The sequence below is a fragment of the Crassostrea angulata genome, chromosome 8 (genome assembly GCF_025612915.1).
Source record: "Crassostrea angulata isolate pt1a10 chromosome 8, ASM2561291v2, whole genome shotgun sequence".
Taxonomy (NCBI): Eukaryota; Metazoa; Mollusca; class Bivalvia; order Ostreida; family Ostreidae; genus Magallana; species Magallana angulata.
In genome coordinates, this window is record NC_069118.1 from 16,613,361 (window position 1) to 16,624,585 (window position 11,225).

At 32.3% G+C, this 11,225-nt stretch overlaps 1 protein-coding gene across 1 annotated transcript; it reads right to left on the bottom strand.

Annotated features, from left to right (window-relative positions):
* Positions 1-3,998: 3,998 nt before the first annotated feature.
* On the bottom strand, positions 3,999-10,901 carry LOC128160654 (uncharacterized). The gene is made up of 7 exons (XM_052824013.1): positions 10,806-10,901; positions 10,288-10,351; positions 10,116-10,201; positions 8,338-8,643; positions 7,885-7,990; positions 7,633-7,759; positions 3,999-5,051 (listed from the first exon to the last, which is right to left on the bottom strand). The coding sequence occupies exons 1-7, from the start codon at positions 10,828-10,830 to the stop codon at positions 4,704-4,706; spliced, it is 1,062 nt and encodes a 353-aa protein (XP_052679973.1). The 5' UTR covers positions 10,831-10,901; the 3' UTR covers positions 3,999-4,703.
* Positions 10,902-11,225: the final 324 nt, after the last annotated feature.

An 11,225-nucleotide genomic window follows, 5' to 3' on the forward strand; every position in this document is an offset into this window, starting at 1 on the left:
CATTTTTCATCAACAAGCCCGAAACAGCAAAAATGAGAGTAAAGAGGTGGATACGCTTTGGCGTATCCAAGTCAGGGATAGTTTGCTATGGAGGGTAATCGTGTTCAAAAATCCAGACATGTAAACTTGTTAATCCGAATATGCAATCGTGTTGATGTGTGAGCCTGAGCATGAATATGTGTAATTCTGATCGTGTAACCTATAAAACTCGGGCATAAACACGTGTAAAATTTGACTCAGTTCTTCGCATGATGCACATTTTGCAACTTTATTGTTTGCATTAGTTAATTAAACCTTCAACTTTGCACACTTTCAATCCGTAGTTTCTGCGTTTGTAACTTCAGGCTCGGCAATAGCACATCTGACATGATACAAATTGACAAATGTAAAGTCTACAAGTTTGTCGAATTTTGACATGACCTTATATGGCAACTGCCTTGCTGATCGAAAAGGCATGCCGTAATCGCCGGACCGGAATGAACGAAAAATAAACATAATATTCAGCTAAACTGTTGCAATAAGCTTTTAATGAACGACACCTTTTCTATCGAAAACATCGGTATTCTTTTTAGAAAAAAAAATTGAGGTATGATTGAAAGTGGACCAAACAGGAAGAGGTTCATGTAGAAAAAAAAATCGTTGCCGATGTGACGAATGCGCTAATATCCGTAATATAATTCTAATGGTATTATAAAAGGAAATGCCTAATATCTTATATCTCTAAAAAAAATTGACATGTAATTTAAACTGGAATATAAGTAAATGCGTACTCTTTTCTAGAAATGAGACGGATCAAGAAATTTCCTAAGGGGGTAAATATATTTAGAGCGGCATGGGGTTCGAAGACCGCCGTGAGGTCCCATGTAACTCCATTGCTTCTGAATTCTAAGAATTTTGAGAGTGAAATTTTAACCGGGTTTCCGATTATTGAAATAGTAAAAATTGCAGACGGGCGAGTGGCTGTCAAAAAGGTACCCTTATTGTACCGATAACTCCTCGAACAGATCATTTATACATATATATCAGAAGTATGCAAATTGCTGGGATTTGGATTTCTGATAATTTATAAAAATATCAGCTCAAACTTAGTCATTTTGGGCAAAAACATTGCATATAGAGTACCTCATTTTTCCTCTTGTTATTTTTCTGAATTAGTTAGAATAAACGACCTGCAAGGATTTGGTAATTTTTGTTACTTTATGTGTATTTCTACTTTTTGTTGTTGTGTAAGTGAAAGATAAATAATAACACAGTCTTCAATAATAATAAAAAAAACTAGCGCATAATTTTTGTGCGCCGTAAATTGAAGTTTTACTATGGGAGGCACTGTAGCTCAAAGATCGTCCATCTGTATTTTTAAACGGGGAGCTACAGACCTGCAGCTTGTTCACAAGTGGCTGTAAAGCTGTATTATACTAGCTCTCTAGAAAATTTTTATCAGCCAACTTCACAAAGTGAGTCTGTATTGAACCGACATTCAGGACGTCATACTCAATCCCGTAATAATTGCTTAAAATAATTTTTTAAAAATGTCAATTTTTACCTTCATGATAGGCTTTTTTTTCCTATATATTGCCGACAATGCAAAGAAACAATTCTTAAAATAATTCATACACATTTTAATTTCACGATAACTTTGCAACTCAGCTGACGGACCCCGTGTAATTTTTCGCGTGGGGGGGGGGGGGTCTTGTCACAACTTTTTGGTAGTGATAAGAATGCATTTGGAGATATTTTCTTAATTCAGCCGAGGCCTATACTTTAACAATTTGTTGCATGTACTCTAATAACAGTGGCGTCGGAAGCAAATTAAAGTTGGGGGGGGGGGCTAAACTAATCATGAAAAATATTGACAAGAATTCCCATAATCATGAAAATTCTAATCCGTGGGGGAGGGAATACCAATAAATCCGATCTTACCTTTCCAATCCCCCCCCAAATCATGAAATTCCTAATCCGTGGTGGTGGTGGTGGGGGGGGAGGGGGGTGGCTAGTATACCTACTATGACTCTAATTTTCAATAAACTATTAATAATTCATTCTCTTTAAGGTCTTTTAAGGAACAATTTTGTTTGTTGCGAGGAAAAAGTAGGGGGGGGGGTCTTTTATACATTATCTTGATTAAATGTACACCAATCTCATAATTTAATTTTCCGAAAAATAATACTCTATGAAATGTTGTTATCCAGAGATAATATGATTATAGGCTTACCTAATATTTTTTTTTTATTTATTCCGTCCCTATTCCGGCGATTACGGCATGCCTTTACCTGCAGCTAGCCTTTTTCTATCAGTGACGTCACTGTTTCCATATAAGGTCATGTCAAAATTCGACAAACTTGTAGACTTTACATTTGTCAATTTGTATCATGTCAGATGTGCTATTGCCGAGCCTGAAGTTACAAATGCAGAAACTACGGATTGAAAGTGTGCAAAGTTGAAGATTTAATTAACTAATGTAAACAATAAAGTTGCAAAATGTGCATCATGCATGTGAAGGAACTGAGTCAAATCTTACACGTGTTTATGCCCGAGTTTTATATGTTACACGATCAGAATTACACATATTCATGCTCAGGCTCACACATCAACACGATTGCATATTCGGATTAACAAGTTTACATGTCTGGATTTTTGAACACGATTACCGTCCATAGTTTGCATCAAAATATTTACTTGCAATGAAATAACGAATATATTTACTGGTAACTTTTTGGGGTTATACACAGAAGTCAAGATTTGACAAATGATGGACAAATAAAATGAGATGATTCGTTTTTTAAAGGGGCATGGTCACGATTTTGGTCAAATTCTAATTTTCTGTTTTTATCATTTACAATACTTTAAGAAGGCATTTCTAATGATCAAATGAACTTTGGAGTCATTTGTAGAGTTAAAAGCAAGATACAGGGCTCACAATTCTTTTTCATGTAAACAGGGCGCCCTTTTTTGTTTACATAGGTTCAATATACCGGTAAAAAATCTTTTTCTAGCCAATTTATCAATCCTCTTATTCATTTTAAGCATGAATAAACAGTTACTAACATATAACACATTCATTCTAGGTCTCAAACTGGAATTTTCACTTTAACATTCAAAATGTAAACAAAGGCTTTGTTTACATAGCAAAGAATTGTAAGCTCTATAACTCCCTTATAACTCAACAAATGACACTCAAATTTTGGTTGCCTATTAAGAATGCCTTACTGAAGCATTGTAAACATTAAAATTGGAAAAATAATTTTTGACCAAAATTGTGACCATGCCCCTTTAAATGCGCGATTTTAGTTTTGATGGATAAAACGCTTGCGAAGCACAACCTCTGGTGAGAGAATAGAATATATATTTTCCAGAACCGGGTTACAACCAAGAACGCGGGTTGACTATTTAACGTCATGGGAAAAAGTGTAGGACGGGTTCATCATGTATCGCGGGCAGATATTCACACTTTGGAATTGGGACATATTTGTTAAATAAAAAAGGGTTAATGTATGAAATGGAACAATTTGATGCGAATTTAATTTTCTTTGAAAGACTTTTCCACAACAGGGTGCACAGGAACAGGTTTGACTTACTTACATCATAGCGGAAAGTGTAGGGCAAGTTAACCATCGGTCAGCTATTTTGATATGAACAATTTAGTTTAAAAATGCAAATCGATATGCAAAACATTAGGTTTTTTAATTTATACAATTTTATACCACGACAGATTGGTAGTAAATCATATAAACTTATTTGCAAACAATGAATAGATTGTGTTCCACAGTGTATGTCTATATCTTTAACTGAAACGGGGGAGTTGAACGGGGGGGGGGGGTGAGGGACTTCCCAATTATTCTTTTTAAAGTAGTCTTTTATTATCTAGAAATCATGTATAGTTGGGTTTTTTATTTCATTTTAAAGAAAGCAAATAAAAAATAATTTTATACACAGATTATACCAATATTAGACCAAAAAAAGAGAATAAAAATGAAAATATAGTTTTAAGCGTTGTATAAGCGTTGTTCAAACTGTAAATTCCCGGGCCTGCGCTGGATAATATCTAGTATTGTCATATATGTCTTATATGCATGTAACCATTCCTCACATGGCATATTACTCCAATGATATAAATAGGGGTAGAAAAGTATGGATTTTACATTGTATTTATTGCTTGTATGCCCTTTCAAATAACTAGGTCAGTGGTGTACATTGCATGTTAATGCCCTTTGAAGTTTTTTCCTTCTTCCTTCATTATTTTTCTAATATACAACTAATTTTGATTTGACATCATAATTTCCGACTAATTAAATTTCAACAAGTAATTGACTCCAAGTACTTAAATTGGTCTTATGTTGATTGGATTAACCCTTTCACTCGAAATTTTATATTGTGTTTATTAGTTAACTACAAAAATGCATGTTCTATTCAGAAACCAAACATGCAGAATATGATTGAAGAACAAATGATCAATTTAACAACACTTACCGAAAGATTCAAGTCAAGATCGATTACATGTATATGTATTACTGAATTCATGATAATTAGGATTAATCAATTTTTTTGTTAACAATTTGTGAATAATTCGTTGAATTCATTACCTATCAAGATAAATCACTCAAGAATGAGGCATAATAGCAGCACGGTGCAATCATTAATTAAATCAATTGTTCGAAAACCATAATATTTTTCGTTTTCAAAATTGATTTCATCAATTTAAAACCTCATGTCTTGCCGTTATTAGAATCAAAGATTAGATATTCCTTTTCCAGTGCATAATATCTGTCACTTCTTGCACTTCCTGTTGGTGACACTTTGGAATTGCCATTAGATTTCGAAGATGAACTATCTGTGCAGATCACTACGGATTTAAAGGACGGACTGCCTTTATTACTTAATATCATATCATCAGCAAAACTATTTGGAATAGAGTCGCTAGATATCAAGGCACTGTTCTCCTTGTTTACTGTGTCTTCAATCAAACTTAAATGATGATAAATATTTTCTCTAGATCTTGTCTCCGATGAACTGTCTTCTTTGTAGGAGGGAACTTGTACAGCCTTGGCTACCATCTAAAATTTACAACAAAAAAACCAATATAATGAATAAATTAGTTGTTTTTCACAAATTGTGTTATTTGCAAAATGATATTTATCTGTGTCCTGATATTGGTACTAATGTGATATTTCTTATCATATGACTTGAAAAAAAAGATTAACGCAGTTTGTTAATCTTTGTATATCAACAAAGTATTTGGTCCATTTTTAAAGATCGATTATTTGATTTGTTCTCGATAAATGATATTTGTAGTTACGTTTTTTCCTTTACCACCTGGTTCCATCTATTGCAAAGTGCTATTATACGATATATACCTTTGTTTTTAAACGAACAAAATCGTTACTGTTTTCTTTTTCGTTATAGTTTGTTCAAGCAATATGAGCTGCAATTTTCATGTTGAATTTTTTTTGTACACAAATATTATTGTCTACCAAAATGACAACAGAATCATGCTTTTTAAATTTCTGTTAGCCATATATTTGTTGAAAAGGCTTTAAAAAAGCCTTAATTGGACCAAAATTGAATTATTGTCGTCCTGTACAAAAACTGATCTGCTATAAATTCCTTAAAAGAGAAATCTTTCCTCTGACAAAAAATTAATGTTTTTCCAAATCTTATTTATCATAAACGTCTAAGTTACATGTACATGTAGACTTGTTATACAAGCAGATTTTTGCAGCAAAATAAAATTCTAAAAAATACAGCTCATAGTGCTTTCGCATTTTTCGGAACAGAATCGACACACACCATTTCCAATGATAAATTTTATGCATATGGCAACATTTCGTTTAAAGTGGTTGCTTTTTCAGCTTGTTGTCTTTCTTTATTAATTAACTGTAAATGTGATTTTTTAAACAATATAAAGGTGGCGGCATTGCAGAAAAAAACGTAAGCGGGATGTACAATTTTTGTTGCAATACTTGCTACCTTCATAACCTGCTTAATTTATCAAAGATAGCATTTTATTGTTTATATTTACATCTTCTTTTCAACAAATTCATAATAAAAAGTAAGTTTATATTACATATTCATTTTAACTTCATAGTAAAAAGTAAGTTAAATAAACTAAACTTAATGTTAATGTATATGAGAACATCGGTAGGTAAAATATGTATAAAGGAGTCATTTGCAGATTCATGTTAAATAATATTTAATGATAAAATTAATTCAATCAAACTATGTATCAGTGGTAAAAATATTTCTCGAAAATTGTATGGATCCAAGCAATATTGAACTCAAGTCTCGTTCAACCAAACGCTCGGCTGACACCGTAAATCTCCGACAAGGGTTTACGGAGACAGCCGAACGTCGAGTTGAACGAGACTATATTATACTCTGGCGTAGGAATACATACGACTAAAAAAAATATTTAAATTGGTTGTACCATTTAAAATCTGACTATTTTAAAGGTATTTGTAAAGAAGTTTCCTTGAAAAACAATGCTTTAGCATACATTACATCGAATTCATCAATTATTTTCAAGAACTAAGTCTTGTCAGAAGCAAAGATTTGTGCTGAGGTCCAAACACTGTTTCACTTTCGGTTTGTCCGAGTGACTGCATAGGAGAGTTGATTAAAAATCAACTCCCAAAAAGATATCAGAGGTAAGTGAAGTGACGATATCTGTTGTAAAATGTCCGAGGAATTTTTTTAAAATCAAAAATGTGTACAGAATGTGTAAGGAAATTAGATTAATCAGTCCTAATCTAACGCATTTTCTGTAACTCCGAGGTCGTCCATCTGAATTTTTTCCAGACCGGAAGCTACAGACCAGCAGACCTGCAGCTATACTTCGGTTGAATGAACGCCTAAATTAGTTATACTCTCCCGGTATTTAAACTTTTCTGGCGCTTACTGAAAAAAATATATCGTTCTATACAAAAAGCATGGTATAGTTACCATCAAAATTGTCAACTTTTTGTTTTCTAGTTATTTTTTATATTTATTTATCAATGTAACCATTAAGAAAATCACAACAAATTTTTGAATAATTTTTACATGAAATTTTGTCTTGATATGCAGGAAATCAATATCAAACTACATTTCATTAAATGTTTAATTATTACGGACACCAGAAGGTGGTCGGTTATATAATAGTTGAAAACAAAAATAGCTGTGCATATCTGTAGAACTCATATAAAAATCAGAGAGTGTGTAGTTAATAATATATAAACGAGGCCAATCAAAATAAAAAATGGTATTTTGAAAAACAAGAGAGAAAAAAATGGCATTGTGTTTCTTTGCATATAAATCAAGAATTCATGTATTGCGTATGTAATTATATTGTTATTTGGAATTTTTCAGCTAAGAGTGGGCAATGTGTTACTAGTTTATTTGTTGTGTTACCAATTAGAATTTTCTCATTTTCAACAAATGTCTATATTTTCTGGAATTTAAGTTATAGGATCCTTCGGATTTCTTACACAAGTTTATTGAGGTATGCATGAAATCATGGATCAACACAGGTATATATTCAGATACCCATATGCCTTTGTGTGGAGTGTTTATGTTATCTTTTTAAAAATATTTTTTTAGAAAAACAAATTGTTTGCGGTCATTCTTTCCACGTTTACGTAAAAATTTTCAATTGTGTACCTTGATTGTCTCTTCGATGTCGGCATACTCTGTCTCTGAAGAATTTGCGATTGTAACGATTCTTTCCTCCGGTATGTCACCACCATCTCCATAATTTGGCTGATAAAACACTGGTGGAAGCTGCAATCTATTCCGAATATGAAATAGGTTTAAATCATGTGTCTTTTAAACGTATGCCTAAAGTATAATATTCATTAATTTTCTATCATTGGAATTTAAGTAATGAAAGACATGTGTATAACTTTTCCATACCTGCGTTGTTTTGTTCTCAGCCGCTTCACAAATACAAAAGCGCTGATTCCAAGTAAAGATCCACCAAGTACACAGCTCAAACCAATAACAACGCTTGAAGCAGCATCTACAATTCAAAAAAAAAGTCAGAAAACAGTCATGCGAATTGTTTCTGTCGTATTGAAAACATAGGATGTCCAAGTAATGCAGTTGACGATGCAATTGCTCTTTACTGCCGCGACCCGAGTTTTTATCTCCGTGATCGCCTGTGGTTAGAGAGGCTAAGGTATCGCGGTCGCCCGCTTGGACACATGGGTTTTTTCCGGGTACTTCGGCTTTCTCCAACAACAATGACCCTCTCGCTCAAATATCCGAGCCAACAAGATATATCAATATAGGTTGCAGAATTGTTTATCAATCGTTGTAAAATAAATATAGTTTAGTTCTTTTTATACATAATCAATTGAAAGTTACCTATGCATTTTCCATTAGCTGCAGTTGTATTCTTGTGATTTATATTGTCCGTTTTATTGCCTGGTGCTTTGTGCGCTTCAGTTTTATCAAGATTTTCAAGTTCAGAGTTTTCCTCAGTGAACGTACACTCAAATTCTATCAATTCTAAAATACAGTTTGTAATGCCACAAGGAAAAGCTTTAAACTTTGATGTTAGACTTCCATTAATATGGAAACTCATATTATATCCAACACAATGCCTGGCACCATAAAACTTATTGTTGTTTGTGTATTTTGCTTTGCAGCGTACCGTACATCCTCTAAACCCTACAAAATAAAAAAATAGTGTATGTTTAGTTATATAATAACTGCATCCATGTGCAAAGATAACCTTCATTATTATTGAAAGTATATGCGCCTTTTTTATATATATATATATATCCTAATTCCTTAAACAATAAGAACAGTTAATTTTCCTTATTATAATTAATTTCATGATAAAAACTTTGAAAATAAAAAGTACCACAGTCGTATAGAGTAAATAAAGATTAAAATGTGAGTGAAAATATGGACACCTAATAGCCACACCGGTCCATACAGTTATTAAGAGCAGATAAAAATACACAACCTACTACTACTGATTACAAAGTACAATAAATGCGGCAAAGATTTAAAAAAGTATGATAAAACAATTTTGAGTGAAACAAAATTAAAAATGACCCAATAATGATTTGTAGCAACATAAAACAAGAGGCCCTTTGGCCACATCGCTCATCTGAGGAACAAAAACTATGATTAAATCAGCTTTATGAAGTCATGATACAAGTCAATGTAGTTTAATACATGTAGATCCTGTATAAGTAAAAATCCATTTTTCCTCTCGATATTCTTATATTTATTATCATTAGTCCCTTTTTTGCAAGATTATTTTATATATTCACATCTTGAGCATTCCAGTTCTCAAAAAGTTCCTACCCACTTGCAAATATATGGTATATAATCCTACATAAAACTCTTAACCCCTTGTGAGGCCCAAGAATCGTCCAGAGGCCAAGTCTAAACAATTTTTAAGAATCATCTGGTTGATAAGTTTCCGAAAAGATGATTTTTTAAGTTTTACTCTATATATTCCTATGTAGAAATTCGACCCCTTATTGTGGCTTCAACCATCCCCCGGAGGTCATGGTTTTCACAACTTTAAATCTACACTACCTGATGATGCTGTCACACAAGTTTCAGCTTTCCTGGCCAAATGATTCTTAAAAAGAAGATTTTTGAAAATGTTCAAAGATTATCAATAATTCCGATTTATCTCCCCTTGAAAAAAGACGCTATACTTAATTTTCACCACTTTGAATTCCCTGTGCCTAAGGGTGCTATGTGCCAAATTTTAATGAAATTGGCCCAGTAGTTCTTGAGAAACTGTTAAAAACGTGAAAAGTTTACGGACAGACGGACAGACAGACGACAGACAAAATATGATCAGAAATGCTCACGTCAGCTTTCAGCTCATATGTGAGCTAAAATGAAGATATGATTGTATCAGATTAAAATGTCTAAGGCAAACCAGTTGTGCGAAATGCCTTAGCTTTGCTTTTGATTTTTTCGCCGAAACACTCATTATGCAACTATAATTCAATATGAATAAAATGTATCGAAAAAAGGCATTTAATGTTACAAAAAATGATTAAGAGCGTCGGGTTTGAATAAATGCTTGGACAAGGTAAAATGTTTGATGTTCTTATATCGCACTTGGATTTTAACACAATTTGAAAAAAAGAGATATATATATGACATACCTTCACTATATCCTAATAAATGATATGGACATATGTTTTCATTCAGAAGTGCATGAATGGTAACAGCCTGTTCCAAACACATTTCACTACAAAAAATTGGATAATTTTAACCAACTTATTTACATCGCTTTAATGCAATAAACATATTTTGTATTAATAAAAAGGAGCTAACCTGTCAACTGTTTCTGCATAAGCATCAAGTGCAAACAGAAAATAGGAACATATGAGGTAGGATACTATAAATAACATGAAATAGAGATTTTTATTTCAATTATGTAAAACATGTGATTCAATATATAACAATTATATATGAAGATTTACTGTGCAAGAGTTTAGTTCAATGAAACGCGACATTTGAAAGGAGAATGGTCAATCTTTACATTGGTTTACATTGCAAATGACATCATTAGAACAGTCAGTTAGTATGATGATATTATTTTATATTTACAAAATTACAAGTTACAAAACATGTAATTTCTGCTTTTTTGTATTTCATACATGTTATTTCTGCTATGAAAATTTTATACATATACATTTAAAGGCTCATTAATTGGATGTGTTTAGTATAAAACAGGAAAAATAAGATCATGTTGAATTGAAAATAGTAAAACTTAACATGTTTAAAAATTCCATTTTCATAAGAACATTGATAGTTGACATCATATTTTTTTAATTTACAAAAAAACCTACCTAGAGATGTCTTACCAACGATCATTCTGATAAATTTATCCAGCGTGTCACAGTCACATGTAAAACATTCTCTGTTTCCTTATACTATACTTTCATTTATTAGTAACATGTACAAACAGGTTTTTTTATATACATTACAACTTCCTGTTTTTGAAGTGCTTTAGGTTGAATCTGTCCATGAGAAATATTCTAAAAATGCGTTTACTATATATTCTGTGAACGAAGTACTTAACTCTGCTTGATACGATAAGTTAAGAGAAGAATTGAATTCTCCAGAAAATACAAAACAATTGATTAATGCGACCTAGATTGCATTTTATCAATGACAAAAAGGATTAAAATTCATGAGAAATCATGACGAATGAATGATCTAATGAATGCCAGATAATACTGACGAAGAGTTAAAACATCAGATCTAGA

What these genes read in the sequence shown, in the direction of transcription:
- LOC128160654 (XM_052824013.1), bottom strand. Translation starts at nt 10,830, where the DNA reads ATGATCGTTGGTAAGACATCTCTAG. An exon ending in CTGAGAACAAAACAACGCAG is followed by an intron (nt 7,760 to 7,884) that starts GTATGGAAAAGT and finishes TATTCGGAATAG; the next exon opens with ATTGCAGCTTCCACCAGTGT. An exon ending in ACATCGAAGAGACAATCAAG is followed by an intron (nt 5,052 to 7,632) that starts GTACACAATTGA and finishes TGTAAATTTTAG; the next exon opens with ATGGTAGCCAAGGCTGTACA.